This window comes from Euleptes europaea, chromosome 15 (genome assembly GCF_029931775.1).
Source record: "Euleptes europaea isolate rEulEur1 chromosome 15, rEulEur1.hap1, whole genome shotgun sequence".
Taxonomy (NCBI): Eukaryota; Metazoa; Chordata; class Lepidosauria; order Squamata; family Sphaerodactylidae; genus Euleptes; species Euleptes europaea.
Window position 1 is genome coordinate 12,087,612 of NC_079326.1, and position 24,233 is coordinate 12,111,844.

A 24,233-nucleotide genomic window follows, 5' to 3' on the forward strand; every position below is an offset into this window, starting at 1 on the left:
GTGGGTTGGATCCAATGTCTCTGCTCTGTTAAGAGCAGAGCCATCCTCTTACACAAGGAGTGTTCAGCTAACTGGAAGTGTGTTCTGCTATTGCAGGTCTTTTTGTGATGATAGAATTCTTGTTACATTAATGGAACGGAAACATTGGCTCCACCCCTCTGTTTCAAAATATTTCCAAATGCGGTATTTTGTTTGCAAAAGGAGTTAATAATCATCGCTATATCTTATAAGAGGGGGTCCAAGATAATCGTGGGGGATTCATTACGCCTCTTACTTTTATTCCCCCCATCACTGCTGCCAGGCCCCGCTTCTCCCCCCACAACACTATTGAGCCCTGGGCAGCTCCCAGCTGCCCACCCCACTGAGGCATCTTCCCCCAGTCAACAGTTTCAAGCCCTGCACAGCTCCTGGCCACCAAGCCCACTAAGGCTTCTCCACCCCGCCATCAACGGCAGCAAGCCCTTTGCACCTTCTCCCCACCACCACCGTCAGTGGCAGCAAGACCCACGTGGCTTCTGGCTACTGAGTCTGCTGAGGCTCCCCCCCCCAACTGTCGACAGTGGCAGCGAGCTCTGTACAGCTCTGAGCTGCCAGACCACTGAGGTTCTCTCCCCCCACACCCATGATGACTCTGGCAAGCCCCACACACCTCGCAGCTGCCAGGTCCAACAAGGTTTCTTCCCCCTTGGCTCAATGACGACGACACATTCAACAGAGGACGTTTTGTTTGGGGGCGGGGGATATTTAAACCCTCCAATGAATTTTAAAAAATATTTTCAGATTTTTCTGCAAATCTAGGGATTTCCCCAAGTTTGCAGGTCTGTGTATCAACAGTGTGGTCCCAATCCATGGATTTAGATATCCTCAGATGGGGAGGGCACATATCACTATTAGATATGTAGATAGTAAACTGCCTGGCCTGAGGGGGAATGCTGAAAGCCACAAAACTGGGCTGCTCACAGATGAAATAGGAATCTCTGTCTATTTGGTGAACTCTCTAGGTATGCAGAAGTTTTTTAAAACTCTCAAAAATGACCTGAAGTGCTCCAGGAGGGATGGAATGTGAAGAACAGCTGCAGAGCTAAAGGGAACTGGGGGGCGGGGGGAGTCAGCCTGCTGAAGCGCTTGAGGGAATCCTGGAGAGGGATATTTGAGAGGGTGAGTGGATTTCCAAATCCTCCCCCGTCCTGATTCTTCATAGACTTTGAGCTTGTTATAACTGTTGGTTCTAATATTTAGTGTTTGAATTTAGAAAACAAAAGATTTATGTTACGACCAGCCCTCTTTTTTGTAAGAATTAAAACTTAAACCAAATGCAGTGCATTAATTATATTATCCATAATTTCAGGCTTGCCAGTGCATGAGACATAAGTTTATTCATAATTTGATTTCTAGTGCTTAATTTTTTGGAGCTGCAAAATTAATTAGTACATGATGTATTGGTGATAAAGCAGCAATACTATTAACATGTTCTGAGATGAATGTAAGAATTTCAAATAATGAATTTAAATGTGTGTATCTGAGACATATATTGGCCATAAAGCCGTGGGGTCTCAAATGATTTTATTAACACCTGTGGGGGGTTTGTTTTAATTTTGCACAGATAATTTCATTCAGAGGACCAAGCAGAGGTATAATAATCCACGGTCTCTGTCGACAAAGATAAACCTTGCTGACATGCAAACAGAAATCAGGCTGAGACCACCATATCAAATTTCCTTGTCTGAACTGGGTTCACCTAATGGATTACCACATATATCCCTTAAGGAATACAAAGGTACTTGGAAAATCTCTGCAGGTGAGTTTGTTGTAAGAAGTGTAACATCTCCTCGGAAGGTATAGAAATTGAGCCTCTTGTGTACGTTCTTACAAACCATAAGATTTTGCCACACCTTATGTTACTATAATTGCTCTTCCTGTAACTGTATATCACTATTAATACAGTCAACAGAGTGCTTAGCTCAAGTCCTTAAATGTAGTAAAAACCCATTTCAAAATCTGATCACTTTCTTGGGAACGGTGGGCTTGGACATAGGAAACAATTCCACATTCAGCCATGAAACTCACAGGGTCACTTCAAATGGAAATTAGTGCATGCTTTTAAGTGTAGTCCACTTCATGTTCGATTTTGACAGGAAATACTTCTGCAACAGAAAGCTGCATTTTTAAAACAAGTTAATTCCTAAATATATGTAAAACTGTGCACCAGTCAATTCCGGCAAAGCATAAGAAACAGACTTTAGAGTTGGAAAGAGTGATGTTTAGCAGTCGAGTTCCCTTCTCCTGTGGAAGCTGCCCTTGTCGCTCCTGAGCTTTCTCTGACTTTATGAACTGCTTTTGGAGCGCCTTTTTCTGCTGCAGCTGTTCAATGCAAACAACGCAGAATGACACCCCTCTCTATATTAATGTTCCAGCTCATTAACTTCATTGTTGGCACCTTTACACTCGACTGATTTAAACAGAATGATTTAAATATGGTTCAGTAACCTTATTGTTGCACCCTCCATGTTCCTAGACTACTGTGGGTTTTGCTTTTGTTTTTCCCCATATTCGGTTTCTGTCACTTGTTGTGGAATAGCGCAGTAACGGCTTGTACACACATCCAGTATGAATTGGCTGTCATTTGTGTGTACCGTTGGCTCTTCAATAGCACAGATGAATGCTGGAGAAATGCTTATTTCCAGCCTGCCTTTTTATTGTCATTATGATCGGTAAGAGAAATGTACAGTAGGCAAGTGCTTGGCCAGAGCATAAAGGAGATGCTTCAGGAGTCTTTGTACCACTGGTAACCTACCTCTGTTTTTTCATCATAAAGCAGACTTCCTAAGGCTGTGATTTTATTCATGTTAACTTGGGAATAAACCTATAGGATCAGTTGGATTTCTGCATAAGCATGTCTAGGATCAACAAAGGAGTTGTTGATTTAGGTGCTGGAAATAGCAGAAGTGGATATTACATGACTAAGTACTTGAGAAAATGGGTTTGTGGTGGCAGATGAAGTAGGAGATAAATGGATTGCCTACTGGAATACCAACTGTGGCTGTCTACTTTTAAAATGTTATTTGTTGTAATTGAAAATAACCTCAGCACAAAAATGTTGTGCATGAGGTCAGGCATTAATCTTGAGGCACTCTTAACTTGGGAACTAGTCTCACTGAACTCTGTGGGTTTTACTTCTGAGTAAGCATGAGTACTGAGCCGTAAATCTCTTTTTCAAATTGTTGCTTCTGCTTTAGCACAAAGAGAGATGCAAACATTGATAGCAGTGCTTCAAAAACATGACTCCTTCCCAGTGGCTAATTGTGGATTAAATTTTACTAGTTATTTATTTTGTTCACTTATTGGCCTATTTCAGCAGCCTTTGAGCCTAGTCCTGAATAGCTTGGGTGCATTAACCTGAGTAAAGTGTTTGCTTCCGGCAAAGTATATTTTTCCCATTATGCTCTGAAAAGGGATGCTTTTCACTGTTTTAGGTTGTATTTCTAGAAGGAAAGAACAATGAAAAGCCAGGATGTTCTACTCTTCACTGCTGTTAAAAATGAAAAGGGAGTGGCGCAGTAGCAGTACTTGGTGAATAGTACCCTGTATTAAGTCAATGTATTTTCTAACTTACGTTGCATCGCCTTGAGCAAAAAAAAAAAAAAAAAAAAAGACACTAAAAAATAGCATAAGCGCTCCCCACCCCCTCCCGGGAAACTGTCTTTAAATATTTATTGTGTTTTCTCCTCTATGCTTTCCAGCTCCTCACCAGCGACTGGTACCTGTGACGCTGTCAGGGATTGTTTCCTTTGTACTCAGCCTTTTATGTGGAGCTTTGAATTTAATTCGTGGCTTTCATGCTACAGAGAGTCTTTTGCAGGTAGGGTGACCATGTTGACTCCTTTGCAGAAGAAAAATACAGGAAGAGTTATCTGTAACTTATATGAAATGTTCTTGCAACAACTAACATCACTAAATAATCAAATGCACATTTTCCATACATAAAGTAGCCAAATGCTTTTACCCTTCTTTGAATGCACTTTGGAAAAGTTTAGCAACTGGTACCTGGCAGACTGGTTCTGGCCTCCTGAAGGGCTCTCCATCCCACTTCAATCTTGTTGACATATTTTAGACTGGTCCTCCTCTTTCTTCTACGTTGCAGGAAAAGTAACTGAAGCGAAATCTGCAATGGTTTATATGTAGTGTTGTTGCAAAATAAGACCTTAAGTCTCTTGGGGCCAGTCTGGTTGTCATGGTTAGTATATGGATCAGAATTCCCATAGTGAGTTTTCTAGCGTCACCTCAGGCCATATTATTTAGAACAATGTATTACATGAGTTGGAGCAATTACACCCTGAGTGTCCATACCTGCGATCCATGTAAGTAGAAATCTCAGGGTCTGTGTGATCGCCCTGATTTATGTGCTAAGCACTAAATTACTGTGAAACTTGCAAGTGTAACGTCTAGGCAAGTTTTGAGACTCTTACATTAAGAAAAAGATTCCAAGGATTTTGAATCCTGTTTCTTTTCTTTAAACTACCAACCTCCCATTCTTGTCATGTTATTGTGGGGATCAGAGAAACCCTTGCCTTGCCTATAGTAATCTTCTAAGTCTCCAGAAAATTCAGTCAGGAGTGTAGAGTCAAAGATTGTGATTCCAGACTGCTTCTTTCTACCCACCCAATCCCACTTTCTATGTAACTGATTTGATCGAGGTTACAACCAGGGCTGAAATCCAGAAGCTGGTTTCAGTTCCATAAGGCAACCCTGGAATTGATGATATTTGAGAAAGAACTCTGTGCTCTTGAGCACTGAACATGTGTAAAGTGTTCCCCCACCTTCATAACTGAATAACTTCATCAGCTCTCATACATCTGGGATTTAGGGGGCTTCTGCTACACATCTCTGATTAAGGATTTCTATATGGTCCCTTTAATCTTAGAAATCCATCAGGGTTCTGCAGGTTGAGCTATTCTGGAAAGCACCAGCCACCCAGCTTCCCCAGTGCCCAGATCTTAATGAGGGTGGCATGAACTAGAGAGGGGGTTATGGCCATTCTTCCTCTTTTGGCCACTGACTAGTATATGGTGAATGTAAAGGGTAATTACATCTCTGCTTTCATAATGTTATAGGGCAGAGGCTTAGGTGACTGTGCTATGAACTGAAACACCTGCTTCCATTTCAGATAGATTCTAGCACTTTTCTTCTTTAAGCTGTAAACTTGTCCAAGATCCATTATTTTCAGTGATATTTAAGATATACCTTATAGTCGTTTTGAAATGGAAAGATGCCAGAACTATATGTGGATGTTGCAACACTCCAGTCACTTTAACAAAGAAGATGTCCTTGTTACCTTTGTAATATATCATAGTTTCTCTGTACTCTAGCAAGATTCCATTGGACACATAATAGAGAGAGTTATATTGATGTGTGCTCTATAACTGTCAGTAGCTTACAGTTACAATTTATGCCTTCATAGTTACTATTCAGCGGTGGAAGAACTTTCCTTCCACTGTGCACATCATTCTACCTGCTCACTTTTGAAAACCACCTTCATACCCCTCACTTTCAGATCTGCAGAAAGCGCCCTCCCCCACATGTAGCTTATTGTGAGAGTTGTATACATGTGAAGCACATATACTGGAAAGCCACAGCTTGTGCATATAGGAATTTTGTAATGTGTGAAACCGCCTTGAAGCCAATAGAGATATAGACCGGAGCATGGGTCTCCCAAGTACATACTGGCTGTTATGCAACTGTTGGGTATTCCAGCTTAGCAAAATTATCCTATAATACTTAGTTCTCTGTCAAAAGATTTCCAGTTGCCATCTAATAAATTTTGGCCCGGGTTTTTTTTCCTTTGTTGTTACTTTGTAAGTTTTACTTTGTAGGAGATCAGTGCCCTCTGCTGGATAATGTTGTAGTTGACATAATTTCCAATATACAAAGCTGCTTTGTGTATTGGGGAGCAAATGGAAGTGTGGGTAAAAAACGTGAACCCCCTTTGCCTGGTGCTTACCTCTCCATAGTCTGTTCCCAGTTTTTCTTCCTTCCAATACATAAGTTAATACTGAGCGTTCATACCAGAGTCTCTTCATCCTCCTTCCCAAAATCGGAACACTTCATATGCAGTTGGAGCAGATCTGAATTTAAAGATGTAGGCCATTTATTCAGGGCTGTTTCCTTGTAGTCACTCCCACCAACTGCTTTTAGAGCTTCCTTTCAATTATTCATGCCTTTCCCGACCATCGGAGGTTGTCTCGTGCTCCCCACACTTTCCTCGTATTTTGCCGGCGTTTTCCAGATTATGGCTAAAACAGCATCTGGAAAACACAGGAAGAACACACTGAAATGTGCGGGGAGAGTGGGGCGACCTCTGACAGTCGGGAAAGGCATGCATAATCTAAAGGAAGCCCCGAAGCAGTTGGTGGGGTGACTGCAAGGGAAACAGCCCTGCATAAATGGCAATAGTCTGTTACATCACATATAGTGCAAAATTGGCCCAGCATTAAGATTCAAGAGTCCAATTCTGTAAATGCAGAACATGCCTTCAAACCTTTGCTAAATGAATTGGGGCATATCTTCTCTGTTTGCTGGAGTACTGCATCTTGCACATCATGCTATGCATTCGGGCAACTTGCCCCACTTGGGAGTGGGGCTAAGTTGTATAACATTGACTGTTAAATATAGGCACTCACTTTAATCATGCCACGATGGGGATGCGTATCTGAATGCGTCTTATTGAAATGCAGAACATCGCAAATAGATAGCGCCTGTATGCGTATCTGATCTTTACAATCATTTTCTAATCCAAAAAAGGAGATTGGCATGCAAAAAATGCTTCTGTGTACAGATCTCCTTTGGGTTTTTTTATAAATTTTTATTATTTTTATAATAAAAAAACAGATTATACAAATCATAAAAAAGAAAACAGAAAAAACATTAAAAATACAGAAATACATAAAGAGCACTTATACAACCATCAAAATTACACCATATAATATAAATTGTAAAATACACAGTGCTCTAATACCCACCACCCAGCTTAACAGTGTGTCCCACCACCAATAGACTTCCGGATAAGTGTTTTGACAGTATTTAAAATTACCTTATATCATTATTATTATAAAAAACATTACATTTTATCTATAATTATTAACTATACTTGTAAAATTCATTTTCGCCAGTTTATCCCAAAATGCGACAGCCTTTAGCCGTCAGCACCGCCATGCCGAGGGGACGGCAGGAAAGGGGGCGCGAGAGGGGCTCTGCTCCAGGCGGGGCCCGGCTCTGACTGGAGGGAGGCGGCGAGGTAGAGGCGGGCCGGCTGAGGCGCCTCGGCCCGGCCCTTCACGTGGGAAAGCGGCGGCGCTGCCACTTCCAGGGCGCCTCCTCCCTCTCCTCCACCGCCTGGGCTCCCCGGCGAGGCTCCAGACCTGAGGGCGGGGAGGAGAGGGGAGGCGAGGAGGCCGGCAGCTCCCCCACACACACACCCCAGCACCTGTGCTCATCTCCAAAAGGGAGGCTTGCGCGTGCGCCGAGAGAGAGGGGTGGAGGGGACGGTGGTGCGCAGCCCGGCTGGCTGGCCGGCCGAGAGGGAGAGCACGTGCACGCCGAGGAGAGCCTTTCCCATTAACAAAACAAGACAGAGGGGGGCGGAGACGGGCGAGCGGCGTCACCCAGCGTGGGCTCCGCCTCCCCACCCGCCTCCCTCTGCAGTCCTCACACTGCGCCAGCCCGGCGGGCTGCGGGGGCGTTGGGCCACGGCAGGCCCAGCCAGGAGAAAGTGTGGGCGGAGGTCTGTTTTCCCCCCTTCTACATCGCCGCCGCCCTGCGGAATGGGAGAGGCTGCGTGCGAGTGGGTCGCTCCCCCTCCTCCTCCCCGCCTGGCGTCCCAGCTCGCACCTTTCCCCGCCTCCCTCCCGCAGGAACAAAAGGCAGAGGTGCGCGCCTCCTCCGCGCGCGTTTAGGGAAGGCGCGTGGGCAGGCGGCGGCGGCAAGTTCCCCCCTCCCTCCCCCCCACCATATTGACCCGCATATAAGCCGAGTTGGGCTTTTTCAGCACTTTTTTTGGGCTGAAAAACTCGGCTTATACGCGAGTATATACAGTAAATTATTATATGCTATCCTATGTCTTTCCGTACCCCATAGAAAATTTAAAATATATTTCTTCCAACTTTTAAATATCTGTGCTTTCGAAATTGGTAGATTTTGAAATAAAAAAAGCATCTTAGGCAATACCATCATTTTAATAACTGAAATTCTACCCCATAGTGATAATGGTATTTTTCCCCAGTTTTTGAGATCTATTACTATTTGTTGCCATTGTTTAATATAATTATTCTGAAATAAATTAAGATTATTCGGTGATAACCATATGCCCAAATATTTTACTTTGTGTTTAATATTAAACCCTGTCTTTTTGGTTAATATTTGTTGTGAGAGAGTCATATTTTTAACCAATAGCTTAGTTTTATTTTTATTTATTTTAAATCCTGCAAGCTTTCCATAAACCTCCAAAATTCTATTCCAATTATCAATTTGTTCAGTAGGATCCCTCAAAAAACATACAAGGTCATCTGCATATGCTTTAATTTTATAGTGATTTCTCCCAATTCGGAATCCAATTAAATCAGTAGATTGTCTAATCTTTTGTAATAGGACTTCTAATACTAAAATAAACAACAAAGGGGAAATTGGACAATCTTGTCTCGTTCCCCTTTGAATTTCAAATTGTGAAGATAATATTCCATTTATCAACAAACTTGTGAGCTCTAGCCCTGCGGCAAATCATAAACAGATTCCAGCAGACGGCAAATCCACTAAAGCAGTTTTATTGGTTATCATTGACAGGTTTCAGAAGCCATATTCAGAAGAACATTAGTAAGGGGCAAAAGGCAAGGGGCATAGCATATATGGAGAAGCAAAAGGAGATAACTGGTATCCTAGGCAACCCCCCTCCCAAAGGCAGAAAGGAGCACTTGGCAGGAAGGGGCACTTGGCGATTCCCACACTATGGGAATCTATGAAGACTAAACACGGGGCACAGACTGGCCTTGGACAGAACAACACAACAGCACCTGGAGGCAGCTCAATCGCACTACCGCATACCATCCTCATGGCATGCTCCTGACAAAACTAGCCGTCTGATAAGTATATACATTTTCTATAGCTGTCTTAAAATTTACTCCAAAACCCATACAGATCTCCTTTGTAACAGGGTGAGAATGCATAATACTTTTGATGCTTTGAGAGATTTTATGATACCGATTGCCATCTTCAACATACTGAAAATATCAGTTTCTTAAAATAGGGACCCCAAGTTTGTTGAATCTCAGCCCTGTTGAAACTAGAGCTAACACCCTTTACAAATTTATAGTCTTAAAAATAAATGATACATCAATGAGAAAGAAATGTGTTCGCTGATATTTGAAAACATTGGGTTCGAACCAGTACAAGGATCTTCTGAAGACTGCATAAAAAATCCCTGATATTCCCAGCTTTCCTTTCCCCCATGTAGTCATGTCCAGCCCCACAAAAGTTGCAGGACAGATGTGGAGTGATAGCACTGTTGGTTGGGAGGCTGAAGTGGGGAGGGGGAAGGGGCAAAATTACTGTCACTGACACAAGAGGCAAAAGGGACTGATTTCATCCTCTCACCTCTTCCTCCTTCTGTCCCATTATGTGTTTATTACTCCACAAGAATCTTGTTACCCTAGGAATAAACTTTCTCAGGGTCAGAAATGGCTGTGGTGGGAGGGGAGATCTGGGAAGATTTGTTGCTGTCAGCTCTTTTTGATGATGGATCATGGAATCCAACCCGTTCTGTGTACCCAATCTTTACCAATAAACAGTGTTTACTTGTTGCTTCTGTTACTTGGGACAGTATCCATATATGTAATTATCAATGTAGCAAAATCTGTGGATTCTTAAATCCAGACACTGGAGCCACGAATAGACAAGACAGATCTTTTTTACAAACCTGAAATAAACCTCAGGTTTGCAGAAAAATCTGAACTGTACCCCCCCAAACATTGGGGAGTTAAGCAATTCCTGTAGCTTTAAGAAACAAATGCCCTCAGTGACCATTGCTAGACAACCACAACAGTATTGCTAGCCCTCAAGCCTTGGTTTCTTTTCAGGAAAGAAAAAGAAGAGTTGGTTTTTATATGCAGGGCCCTTTCTGAAGAAGAAGAGTTGGTTTTTATACCCCGCTTTTCTCTACCTTAAGGTGTCTCAAAGTGGCTTATAATCACAATCCCTTCCTCTCCCCACGACAGGCACCTTGTGAGGTAGGTGAGGCTGAGAGAGTTCAGAGAGAAATGTGACTGGCCCAAGGTAACCCAGCAGGCCTTATGTGGAGGAGTGGCCTTTGAAGGTAGGCTCATTGGGGCCAGGCCTGCCAGGAACCACATTGCTGTCACTTGACTTCCATGACCGAGACAGGAATGGCAGTTTACTACTGTTCAACAGCAGCCACTCCATGAAAGCCAGTGTAGTATAGTGATTCTATATTCCAACTAGGATCTGGGAGATCCAGGTGCTAATTTCTACTCTTCTATAAAAACTCTCTTGGTAATCTTGGGCCAGTTACATAGTCTCACCCTAACCTACCTCACAGGGTTGATGTGAGGACAAAATGGGGGAGAGGAGAATGATGTAATATGCTTTGGGTCCCTATTGTGGAGAAATAATAAATATAGCTGAAGATGAGAGGACAGATTATAGGTAGGTTGGTGGGTGGGTAGAGAAAGAAGCAGGGGAATGGGAGAGGATATGGGGGCTGCCAGGAGGAAAAGAGGAAATAGCAAGGGAAGGGGATACCAGGGAAAATAAGCCCCCACCCTGAAAGTCCTTGTGGGTCCCCCACTTGTATTTTTCTGATTTTGTTACTGGCATCCGAAGAGCTTCTTAAAGTGTATTCAAACCACATCCAGTGGGATTTGTCTACTTTTAACAGCTAATACACAAACCTTGTCACAAACTGAGTTTGAAAGTCCTCCTAGTTTTAGATTTGGTTTGCCATTGACACAAAGGGGTTGCTGTTTGACCAACACAAGCCCAAACCATCCTGGGGTGTACAGACCTCAGTGCATGATCCTGTAGGCTTTGGCTTTTGTGTACTTTCACTTTCATTGGATTTTTACAGTCAGATTTATGAATGGTGTAAGAATAGTTTTTGTTTAATATGGAACATGCTGTTTTGAGATTACCTATGTTTTTGCAGAATGAAGGAGAAGACTTCAGTTATGTTATTGCCTTTTTCCTTGGCACAGCAGCTTGTTTATACCAGGTAAGATATGCCTCTTGCATGTTTAAGCGATCTTCAGAAGTCATAGCTCATTCATTGTTAAGCTTCAATTCTGGCAGTCTCATACGTCTGAGTAAAGTGACTATTACCAGTTTTCTTCTGAGTTGGAGCGATAGTGGCTGCATTGTAATCTGCAAAATTCTGGTTTGGTTGTGCTTAGTCTCCTTCTGCGGAAAACTATGGAAATAGTTTCAGGTGGATTGCTATAAAAATTTCCTGAAAGTTAAGAGTGGAATCCAAAAGGGTGCGTTTCGATCCATGGAAGGTTATTCTGGTAGTTATCTGGGGGTGGGGTTGATTTTCACCAGCTTTCCCCCATCCCACTACATCCCCCACATAGTCCAGGGAGTTTCGCTCCCCACATATTCTCGCAGCCATCAGACTGACAGCCTGAAAATAGTTGGATCTGATTTGGGCCATTAAATTGCTTCATGCACCACAGGAACTGTGCATGGGAGGCCATATGACTTGTGGTCAACTTGGAATCTTATTCTGGTAGTTATGAGGCATGTTAGCATAGATCATTGTTTGCATTTTTGACCTGTGATTTCCTAGCATGTTGAATAATCAAGGACCTATAATTTGTTACGTTTGTATACTGTTCTCCTTCTGAGTAACCTAGGTGTGCTTGGGATATCTCATATTTATCCAGACCACCACGCTGTAAAATAGAAACTCTTCCAAGGCCACCAGTATAATACTGTGAAGCTGGCAGTGAAGCTGCTAAAATGCCTATTTTATCTTCAATAGTTGTGAACTATGTTGTTCTGCCAGTACTGTTTACTTTGTTAATTATGTGTCCATGGTGCTCTGTAACCACTACCTAGTTTAGGTCTCTTCAAAGTCTGATTGTGGGAGTTCTGCTTTGTTGTGCTGCAGCAATATCTACAACTGTAGGACATAATCCACTGTTATCACTTGTAAGACTATTTAAGTCTATTATCAGGCTATGGCCGTTGTCTCCAAATGGCCAGCTAATGAAAATGAACAGCTTTGCAGTATATAAAGCAGAACTTCTGATCTCAAGCCACACATGCTGTGTTTTGTGTTTCACTTTTCTGAGAGAAGGATGTTGTGAGCATGCACTTCAACTTTCACACGTGGTGTTTTGTATCTTATCAGTGGAGAGTTTTCTTGCATGAGGTGAAATTAATCCAAGGAGCTAATGTGGTGCATGAGACAGCTTACTTTCTGTCACCAAAGTAATCGTTTTGGGTACTGAACTGCAAAAGGGCATTCTGCATTTCAGAATAACCTGTTGCTGCTCTGGCTCAAAGTTATTTCAAGCTTACAACTCCACAGAAGTAGAAAAGAGCAAGAGTCCAGTAGCACTTTAAAGACTAACAAAATTTCTGGCAGGGTATGAGCTTTCATGAGTCACATGTTTTGTGTATGAGCTTTCGTGAGTACACCAGCATCTCCCATGAGGATGTACTACACCATTCCTGACCACACCACAGCAGATCTCGCCTCTGAACTCTGCAAGTTTGTCTCCCCACAACTACTTCAGGTTTGGTGAGGACTTATACCTTCAAATCAGTGGCACAGCCATGGGCACCCACATTGGCTCCACAGTATACTAACAATTTCATGACTGATCTAGAACAGTGTTTTCTGAACTACCCATTGGCACCTCTCCGTTACTTGAGATTCATTGATGACATTTTCTTTGGCTGGACTCATGACAAAGAAGCCCTCGAAAGATTTCACCAGGCTTTCAATAACTTCCACCCCACCATCAATCTAACTATGAATTACTCTGAACAAGAAATAAACTTCCTAGACACCAAAGTATGGATACATGATGGACACACAAGCACCATATTATACTGAAAACCAACAGATCTGCAAACATATCTACATGCCTTCAGCTACCACTCCAACCATATCAAACAAGTCTATTGTCCATAGCCAAGCCCTACGCTATAGTCGTATCTGATCCAACCCCTCAGACAGAGATACTCACTTGAAGGACCTACAGCAAGCATTTTTGCAACTGCAATATCCTGCTGATATAATAAGAAAGATGATTGGAAAGGTCAGAATGATACCCAGGCACAGCTTGCTACAAGATAAGCCCAAAGAAAATGACAATAGATCACCTCTGGTGGACACATACAGCTCACAACTCTAGCCAGTCCAATGTATTATTAACCACCTACAACCATTGCTGGACTGTGACAATTCCCTCACTAAGGCACAGGTGGGCCAACCCTTGCTTATAGACAACCTGCTAACCTAAAACAACAACTCACCTGCAATGATAAACTACTTAACAATAGCATGGACTCGTACCAAGGCCTACAACAAACCAAGGTGCCAACTTTGCTCTCATATAGATCCTAGCAACAGCATCACTGGGCCCAGAAACGTCAGCCATACTGTCTCCGGTTCATACTCCTGTTCATCTTCTAATGTGATTTATGCCATCACATGCCAGCAATGTCTACATTGGACAAACAGGCAACAAAGTTTAAATGGACATAAGTCTGACATCAGAAACCACAACATTGAAAAACCAGTGGGGGACATTTTAACCTTCCAGGACATTCAGTTGCTGATTTAAGAGTAGCAGTTCTTCTTTTTTTTCTTTTTTTAAATAATTTTTATTTTTATAAATTGGGATACAGAAAAAAAAGGAATAAAGGGGGAAAGCATCAAGTGAAAACAATATGTCAGTGTCCGAGCTTCAATGTAATAGTAAATACATCGATCCATCATCAACTGTAAACTTACACTATTAAATTCTTGTATTAATTATTAATTTATGATTCTACTGAATTAAATATAGAAAAGCAAAAAAATTGGGAGCACTTAATTGGATGTTAATAACCATGTGGTAACTATTCCAATGCTGTTAGTACATACCCTTTTATATATCAATAATCTAGGACTTCAGACGCTAAATACTAATTTAAGGTTCTACCTCTATACCCGCAAGAAAGCTAAAAAACTTGAAACACATGAGTATTTATCATATAGTGGTTGCCATTTTAACTTAAATTCATCTCTTGGATTCTTTTTCATCTTGTGTGCTAATTTTGACATCAAGGCAAACTCAAATAGTTTGTTAATCCATTCAGCTGTATCTAGGGATGTAGACGTTTTCCAGTATGTTGCATATAAAATTCTGGCAGCAGTAGTTGCATATTGAAAGAGTTCTCTGGATATTGAGCTCACTTGAGGAGGTATTATACCCAGCAGCATATATTTAGGGTTCAACTCAAAGTTCACCTGTAACATGTCTTGAATTTCCTCATGTATAGCCTTCCAGTATTGTTGACTTTTTTACATGTCCACCATTGATGGTAAAAACGTCCCCTCTATTTCATAACATTTCCAACTATTAGCTTGATTCATCTTAAACATCTTTTGCAAGCCTTTTGGTGAAAAGTACCATCTATAGTAGCCGTTCTCTTACAAAGGGCGATTAGAGAGACTACTGAATTACAACTAATAATGAATCTCAAGACAATGCATTCTCCTGGATTGAATAGAAACCTTGGATTCCTATCACTTTACCAATGCTGATTTCTCCAAGCCTACTACTCCTCTGCATATCACACCTAATCCAATCACACCTGCTATTGTCATTTCCTTGCTATTGACATTTAACTGCTATTGCTATTGGTTGTCTGAATTCACTTTACTTAAGTACAGATGGCCTCACATTCTAGCTGTATCTGAAGAAGAGAACTATGACTCACAAAAGCTCATATCCTGCCAGAAATTTTGTTAGTCTAAGATGCTACTGGCCTCTTGCCCTTTTCTGCTGCTACAGACAGACAAACATGGCTACCCAATTGTGATCTAACTCTCCAGAAGTCACACACAATTAAATTTAAGGCTCTGTGGTCAGACCCACCCCAAGAAAAACCCCTCATATGTCTTCTGTGCTGCCTAAAATATCCAGATAAGAGTTTTGTTGCAGCACACCAACCCACATGGTTTCACAGGCAGAAATGTGTGGTGCTTAATCTCAAAAACTGTGTCCAGAGCCATTTCAGAAATCTTAGAAAAGCAAAAAGAAACTTTTACTGGCATACCAACAGTTTCTGGCCTTGTGAGAATGCCCCTTACAATGCTATGGCAATATGATTAGTTGTTCGTATTCCTAATGACTGTTTTCTTTTGCAGTGCTACCTGTTTGTATATTGCACAGGCTGGCGAAACATCAAATCCTTCCTAACCTTTGGCTTGATCTGCCTATGCAACATGTATCTCTATGAACTGCGCAACCTTTGGCAGATCTTTTTTCATGTGACCGTGGGTGCTTTTTCAACCTTGCAAATCCGGCTAAGACAGCCACAAGGAAAGTCCCCTGATTACAATGTGTGATGGTTGTCCTGTAAAAGGGGCATCCTTGATCCGATCAGTATTCCTCTCAGGAATGAAAAGCTTTTCTGTAAGAGAGAAGCTCCCCATACTTGAAGGCATAAATGACTTGACAGTGAAATTCTTCCTCAAAAGAAGAACTGAAAAAGGATTTGGGAACTAATTGAGGGACAAATGAGGTCCTCCACTATTGAGGAAAGTGTACCCCGAAGGGGGGCAAAACCCAAGAAGTTTGGGGGGCAGCATGAAAAACTCCACATTCAGAACTATGAAAAAGGCAAGGATGTGTATTGGACTTGTTCTGCATATCAATTGATTTCTCCAATCCCAAACCAGTTTTGCCTTTGTGAGGCAGTAGAATAGGCTGTAATAAAAGGATGGCATCACATATTAACAAACTGTTCAGTATGAATGAATTCCTAAATGCCAGATTATTGGATCGCACATCAATTTAATGGTGTGTGTCTGCGTTTTCCTTAATTAAAACCTCACCCGGAAACCATCTGTTCATGGGGATTAGAGCTTGGGTCCCAAAAGCCTGCCTTCTAGTACTGAGTTAATTATGAATTGCTTTACTTATGTTTTTTTCCTGTGCAATTTGTTTTGAAAAGGATTTTGAACTTGACCTGTCTCTCTCTCTCCTCCCCTATAAATATCATCACATTCTGTCTTCAGACCCTTGATCTAATGCTTGATGGATTAAAAGAAGTTGGCTGGTGAGGAGGGACAGAGCAAGCTGAAGAGGTCTCTTTTCTCTTCTCTCTTTGATGTGAGATAATGTCAGAAGCCTGGCCTCATGCAGGCAGTTGACTAGCCTGATTGGGAAAGGGCCTGATCTCGAAATAATTCTGGATTGAATTGGATGAGTAAGAACCCAGTTTGGGAACACAGGAAACTGATAGCTTTTGATCACTGGAGTTTATGTTTGTACACAGCAGGTCTGTTGTAGGAAGAGATGAGCAACCTAAAAAATTAGATGAGAGATGCAGTTTTTTTTTCACCCACCACAACTGGGCAGAGGCCTATGGCATATGCTTCTTTGGGAAATGTGTTTCCTTTATAGAATAGACTACAACTACTCATTTGTGTTCAGAAGCACAAATTGGCCATTTTGCAATCTCTTCTTGTTTGCACAAAAATCTGAGTGAGGGTTTCAAAAGTTGTATAGTATTCCTTACAAATGCTTGAGAATGCTGGATGTGAATGCTTAGCTCTTCCTAGATTCTGCCTTGCATATTAGGAAGACGTGGAAGGCCAGTCTTTTCTGCAAAAGTAGTTGGAGGAATTTCTAAACATTCAGAAACATTTGGGCTATGTGTGAAGACTGAAGCAGTTTGTGGCCATTCACAGACCTTCCCAAACCATAAGTTAGTTATAAGATTAAAGAGCCTCTCAGCCTTATCTAGGAAGCCAAACAGTGCACTGGGGTAGAACACAATTGTGTAATCAAGTGGCATAGACTGCAGGGGGAAAGGCACAGAAAAAAAATTCCAGCAGGTAAATGTTGTATATATTCTTATGTTGAATAACCACACAATTGATTCCTGACTCTAAGGTCTAATATTTGGCTTCCAAAGGGGATAATCTCAAAAGAGTTGTGCTATAACAGGTTTTCAAGCCACCTGCTTCAAGAAGAGTTTTCCTTGTTGACTGGTCCAGTGAGATGATCCTGAGCAGCACAGGCTTGTTGCTTGACAGCTGTTTTTATGTTTTATGTTTAATGTAACTAAGCTCCTGTGCCCTATCCAGTTAATATTGGGTGTAGCATAAGTTCCCAGTGTACTGCAGGTGGATGGACTTCAGTTAATTGTAGTCCATTGGATAACTGTTTGAAGAGAACCTCCTGATAGGATTCAGATCCCTTCCCCCAAAAACAGACTAGAAAACCCTGGTCTGGTCCCTGTTATGCCTGAACAGTCAAGAGATGCTGAGTATGCTCATGTTGTGAATTAATTCTCATTGGTCAGCCACTGATATTCTGATTTCCAAAATAAGTAAACCACACTCAAGTCAACCCACCTCTTGAGTTCCTGATCTCTTGAGAGCTTCCTCTTTTATTGTAATATATCCAGGTTCCACTAGGTGGCGATGCTAGTACACTGCTTTAATGGGGAAAATACTTTGGACTCTGTTTTGTACCAATATTCTGGTACTTCATGCACTACTACACTTGTCCTACAGTGAGGGTGGCAGTTACAGGGTTTTTTCCTGGATTGTACTGAGCAGGCAGCCACTACCCAGTCTGTACGCTTGCACAAGAACATAATTCCTGCACTACTAGGATTATATAAAGAACACTTTTTTTTTTTGCTGTATGGCTTGAGAAATGGTATGAGACTGCTATTCAAGAAGTACAGTTCCAAAACCATATCTGTGGGTTTTGATTGTTAGTCTTGTTCATTTCATATTTGCATACAGATGTACTAAACGTTCTAGGGGAAAAACCCTCAGCATTTTGTGAGAGCAAAGCTCTAGTTGAAAATCTAGGTTTCAAAGTATTTTTTTTCTCTAAAAAGTCAGAAGAGCTAATACAATATAATCTATGATGTCATGAGCCACAGTTTTCCTGGTGTACTCAGAGGGCTTTCTCCATTATCAGTGTTATTTCATGAGTGGAATAAGCTCTTTTTCCTAATTGCACAAAAATATAATTGTCAACAAATATAAAATTTTAACAAAAAAATCTTCATAGTACTGTGTGAACCTGTGTAGTATCTGAAGGAAGGTTAGCGAATGCAGCCTAAACTGCTAATGAGCAAAATCTAATGTGCAATCATTTACATGATCACTTGAATAAATCTGGCAATGTGAACTGGCCATTAGGAGTTTTAGATAATGATGGTGAATGTTTAAAGATAAAAACAGAGTTGCTTACCTGTAACTGTTGTTCATTTAGTGGTCTTCTGGTGGGAACGGCATGCGCAGGCCAGCTACGGAGAACGTTTGATGGAAAGCTTCTAGAATATATGGACGGTCCCCCTCCCCCTCCATCAATGGCTCTTGCTGCCTAAACAGCCACGTGACGGGGGGAGCAGCCACCCCTCAGTTCTTCCTTCGCCGCCATGGTCTCACAACCATGGAGGAGCAGTTCACAGCGGGGAAAAAAGGGAGGGATGTGTGCCTGCACAGAAGACCACTAGATGAACAACAGTTAGAGGTAAGCAACTCTGTTTTTCATCTGTGTGGTCTCTGTGCAGTCCCACATGGGAGAATAGCAAGCTGAAAACACAGGAGACGGAAGTGTGGTTGCTAATTATGATATTTCCTAAATGATCTAGTTCAATGTAGATAAAATAATGAAGCCTAACATCTAACATGTGGATGGATTTCTCTTTATTCGATTGGGGTTCTGGAAAAAACACGGTAAAACTATATCCTGCAAAGTATGAAACTTTGTGACCACTTTAGGTAGATAACAAACTAGTACGCTACACCACTCTGTCATCATGAATCTTCAGGAGGGGAGGATCATGACGTAGGGCCCCAAGACAGAGTGGGAAACCACGGTCTTTTTGGCCAGAAAGGCGCTACTAGGAGCCCCGTCCGTTGTTGCTTTCCCGATAACCCTGTGAAGAAGAGGGATGGGAGGGAAGGCATACATGAGCGACCCTTGCCACTTTAACTAGAACGCATCCCCTATAGACTGGACATCCCTTGTAGCTCTTGAACAGAATGTACTTCATTTTGTATTTTCCCTTGTGGCAAAAAGATCTATGGTAGGAAACTCCCATAGCTCCATGATTGGTCGGAGGTGGTGCATGTTCAGTGACCGTTCATGCTGAATATCAGTATCCCTGCTGAGGATGTCTGCCATGACATTGGACTTTCCTGCCACATGAATGGCAGAGACAGATGTGCGGTGCTGAACAGCCCATTCCCAAATGTAGGTGGCTTTGTCACAGTGTCTTTTGGAACCTGCATTTCCTTGTTTGTTTATGTAATACTTCACTACCACATTGTCCATCGCGATCCCATGTGAGAGAGACAGATTATTTCCCTCCCTCCCCACAGCAGGTCTTTGCATTTGAGTATGGTACAAGGCTGTGCTCTTCTGCATATAAAGCACACAAACCAAAATAAAGCCCTTCCAAAATTATCCTTCCATGATGAAAAAAAGTGCTTTTTGGCAGAGAAATAGTGATCGCAGAAATTTCCCCCTCTCCCTTGTTCTTGCAGAAAAGGGAGTAGCAATGTAGGGCACAGAAACATTTTTTCTTAATTTAAAAAAGGGGAGTTTGGCACATGAAACCCAAATTTAAACTGTGATGTTTCATAGCAGTGCACTTGTGTTTTTGCACTTTTGTGGAAAGGCAAGAAAAAAATATTGCTGCACATGCTTGCTCCAAGATTGAGGGCTCCTATAAAGCAGAAATTTCCCGTTTCAAAAACCAAGGGAATTTGAAACTTTAAAAAATCTTCAGTTTATGGGAAGAGTTAAGGCACCATTCATGCCTATCCCTAAAAGAATGGAAATTGTAAATTGAAGCTGCCACCTTAATTTTATGTCCCTGGTAACCCAGTCAGATGTTGTACAGTCTGACCTTTTGTGGTTGCTGACATCTTGGGCGGCATCTCTGCTGTTCTTTTGTTCACATATATCCCTCCAACATTTTGCAGTGTTAGTTACATTCCTTCAAATGAGTGTTCCATGTCATTAATCTTGATGTGTAACTAAATTCTTATTAATCATTTAGACTGCTGTGACGCAAGTTCAGTGTTGTACCCATAGCTTACAGGAATTAAAAGCACAAGGGAGAATGCAGCTTGTTGCCTGGAGCCTTAGTTGTAAACGAGAATGAAATGTCAGACTGTACAAAGTCGGTGTTGCTCCCATGGTGTGGAAACGAAGGTGAGACCCATAATTTAAGCGTTCCATCTCTTCTGGAGCATACGTGGATTTGTAATTGCTTTAAGTCATCAAGGCAAAGTTGTTCTGATTTTTAAATGGTGTTTTGGTGTATAAAATTTTATTTTGTGGGCTTTTAAAAACCACCCTGTAATGAATGAAACTGACACATTCACAAGTGAAACAGTGTTTAATATAATTGTTAAATTACTTAAACAGATTGCAATTTCCATGGGAAATCATAACTGTATCAATTTTTGCAAGAGCTAGAATAAAGAGTGCATACCCCTTGAAATGATCATGACACAGTCAACAATCACAGTCAGAGATACAGGCGACCGAAAATTTCATTGACAACACTATCACGCAAGGTGGTCTGCTCAAATGTTAAGAATGCACACTTTAAAGCAGGAGGAAAACCTATTTTTTAAAATGATCCTATGTTGTGATAGTAAATAAAATTAGGATGTGGTAAATTAATGTGATGGGTGGAAGGTGAAGAAGAAGATGCTGCAGTACTGTGGAAGTATAGATCTTTGTAAATTAGACACTTGAAAAAAGTTCAAAAGTATAGTACAAGTGCAGGCTTGGCAGTTTTCCAGAAGTGATGGAACTATACTTTTCTAGGATATGCCTAGTGGGGAGGGAGGAGGCAAACCAGAAGTTGGTGCCATGGAAGCTCCATTGTAAAGCACTTAAGAGGCTGCAGTTGTGTTGAGCAACATGACAAAATCTATAACACCCTAGATTCAAACATATTTCTTGGTTAAGGAGAAACACAAAGCTCTGCTGTCAGCATTGGTGGCCTCGGGCATTTTTTAGTTTATGAAAATTCTGCCCAGAGAAAGAGAGGCGGGAGTATTGTTAACGCTTAAATCATTTTAGAGAGAGCCAAATTTGATATCAAAGGTTTTGTTCTACTGGTATACAAAAATATAGTTTTTTAAAAAACATTTTTACTGTTTTTAATAAAATAGGAAGGGGACTTTGAATTTAAAAGTTAAAAATGTTCTAACACTTTCAGATGTTAACAATCTCCCTTTAAAAACAAACACAAGAGCTGTTTAGCAAGGTAGGCTCAACATCTTCAAAGGGTTAATCAGTTGCTTTATTTTTGGCTAATGGAAAACATTGTCTAAATGTTCAAACAAATCCATGATAAGTGAATTAAATAGTGGAATTTTACTCTCATAACCTCAATCCAAGAATCCAACAATATTCTGGTAATATTCTGTGGTATTTGTAAATTGTGAACAGACTTTCAGCAAGAGCTGATGTAGCTGATTGTTGTTTCTTGTTTGCTATAGAAGATGAACATTTGGAAGTGGCTTTTATCATAATACTCTTGATAAATTTAGGGATTCTTAGCAGACATTCATCTCTTGCACTCAATTAGGAATGAAAATTTCTGCATATGATAGCTTTTTATCTTCCTGTTTTGGTTGTTTAATCCAAGGTCTCCCCCCTTGATTTCTACTAAAAATTTCTACCCCAGGCCCCTTCCGTTTTTAGATGGACTGTATATAGTTTGTCTGAAAACTGCCAAGTCTGTAGTTCAGAGAATAATGGGGAAAAAGAGTATCACACCGTTGTATAGCTTAAGTATACCTTCCAAAATGCCCTTGTGTGTTCGGCCTCCTTCCCCAACCGAAAGGACTGTGAGCACAGCAGACTCATGTCACTGGAGCTGACTGAGCACAAGCACTGTCTCACAGCCCTGATCAGCTTAGGGGAAGGAAAGGGGGAAAGAGAGTGCTTGGGCTCAGCTCGAGTGCCCCTTTCCTTTTTCCCCTAACTTATCAACATAGAGAAGGTCTTCCATGTTGGACGTTGATCAGTAGGAGGGAGGGGAAGGGTGAAACTTTGCCCGTTCCTGCTGAACAGCTGATAGAAATTGCTTAAGAAAGTTGTGGGATGTGAGTGCGCTTCCCCCCTTCACACAGTGCTGCATCAGATCCTCATGCAGACAACTAATATATATAATTTTCAAAATATAGAATTTTGGTATATCTATAAGAGATCTCAGTGTTTTCTAGATTACAAAATATAAAAAAGTCCACATACCAACTTCAGAGGGATCTCCCTCCAAGTACTTCGTGCTGACAGCTAGTCTTTCACATGTATACGCCAAATGGGCAGGAGGACCTCTATTTAATAAATATGTTTGAAGAGTCATATTTTCCTTGTTTTAAGCATTTTCTCCTTCTACCATCCATCACTCCTGATTTTTTTTTTTAAATACGCCTCCTAAATGTGTAAGAGTACATGGCAAGGCATCTTTTCCATTTAAAAACATCTTGGATGACGTCATTAAAAAGGCCCTCTGTACAGGGCAGTAGTGGGCAGTACGTTTTAATTTTAAAAGCCCACTCAAAATAGCTAATAAAAGAACAGTGGCACATTTCAAGGAGCTGACAGCACAAACCAGAAATAGTATGGAAGCGTACATCTTTGCCAAAGTAATGCTGTTCATTTTCCCCCTTTCATTACAATGAATCATACTTTCCTTCAACCAAGTAAAAATATTGTGTTGCTTTAAATAAATACTTAAATATCTTCTGTCCTGCGTAGCAGCGTCACTGAAGATCTCAAATCCTTGTCTTCATCTCTGAATTCCGTAAGGATAAATCTTTGGTCAGTTCATTTGCACTCAATCCACATCAGTGCCAGGTAACTTTTGATTTGTGTGATAGATAGCCCAAACGGTGGTGTTGGTTTTCTTCTTGCACACAATCCTGCTAGAAAGGCATCACATGAAATACTCAACTGTGCCTTTTAGGTTCACTGCTAAACAGCGGATTTTTCACAGATTTACTGTTGTGTGTGGATCAATTGAACCATCCTTGAGTCAATCTAGTCCACTGCTGCTAACTTGTTGAAGGCCCTTCATTTAGGAAGTAGGTGGTCATTTCTCCTTTACCTTTAACTTTAACAACTCCTCGGTATTCTAGCTGATAGTTGTTGACTGTTAAAACCTGATACATGTCTGTGGTGACCTGTGGAATTTGAAAAGGAAAGGGATAGAAAAGAGCAAAATTAATGCTGTTCTGGTAATCCCATAGTGATGCTGGCACTCTGAAGCCCCATTGACACTATGCAAAAGGTATTCCAGCTAGGATGATGCATACAGGGAAGCAGTGTTCTGCACACACATTCCCAGCAGATTGGGAATAAAATGTACAAAACATTGGTGTATATATGATTCGCAGCAGCAGGGGCCCGTGTGCACTGTTTCCAACTCTGGATCAGGAAGCAATAGCCAGCATTGTCAGCTGTGACAATCTTCCTCACTTCCTGCATAGATGAAGAGTCTAAATGTTCCCCCATACCTGTCAAACAGAAAATTAGTACTATAAATAGTGACCGCATCAATCATCTTCTGGATGGGTAAATATACACAGAAGATCAGCACAAGGGGGGTAACTTCTGGTTATTGTATAGGCTGAGATTCCTCCTCATGGGCTCTATGCCAGTGATTAGCCTTCATTCAGAACCACTGCACATGCCCAAGAGAGAGGAGATTTGGCTTCCCACTCAGTTCTTTTGACTGTCGCAGCAGGAGTGGGAACCCCCCTGGGGGGGGGGTTTCACCATTTTTGTCAAGGCTTGTTCATGGCTTGTTGTCTTTTTCTGTACACGTGTACACCTTAGTGTGGGCCAAGGATTTGATAGAAGGAGCCTGAATTAAACTGATATCAAAAGGCAGTGAGTCACACTAGGGCAGAAAGGAATGCAGGGCAGACCTCCTTCAGTCGGGTAAAT

At 41.5% G+C, this 24,233-nt stretch overlaps 2 protein-coding genes across 3 annotated transcripts in view; one reads left to right on the forward strand and one right to left on the reverse strand.

Moving 5' to 3' along the window:
• SEC22A (SEC22 homolog A, vesicle trafficking protein) overlaps positions 1 to 16,211 on the forward strand; it is a 32,181-nt gene extending 15,970 nt beyond the window's left edge. The window contains exons 4-7 of one of the 2 annotated variants that reach the window (XM_056861345.1): positions 1,604 to 1,798; positions 3,741 to 3,859; positions 11,207 to 11,272; positions 15,428 to 16,211. In XM_056861345.1, coding sequence (XP_056717323.1) covers positions 1,604 to 1,798; positions 3,741 to 3,859; positions 11,207 to 11,272; positions 15,428 to 15,628 — 581 coding nt within the window. In that variant the 3' untranslated portion in view covers positions 15,629 to 16,211. The remainder of the gene's footprint in view (positions 1 to 1,603; positions 1,799 to 3,740; positions 3,860 to 11,206; positions 11,273 to 15,427) is intronic. The other variant, XM_056861346.1, reaches the window with a different exon arrangement.
• Positions 16,212 to 23,283: 7,072 nt separating this feature from the next.
• Positions 23,284 to 24,233, reverse strand: part of ADCY5 (adenylate cyclase 5) — a 288,285-nt gene continuing 287,335 nt past the window's right edge. Inside the window, exon 21 of the mRNA XM_056861373.1 lies at positions 23,284 to 23,467. Coding sequence (XP_056717351.1) covers positions 23,339 to 23,467 — 129 coding nt within the window. The 3' untranslated portion in view covers positions 23,284 to 23,338. The remainder of the gene's footprint in view (positions 23,468 to 24,233) is intronic.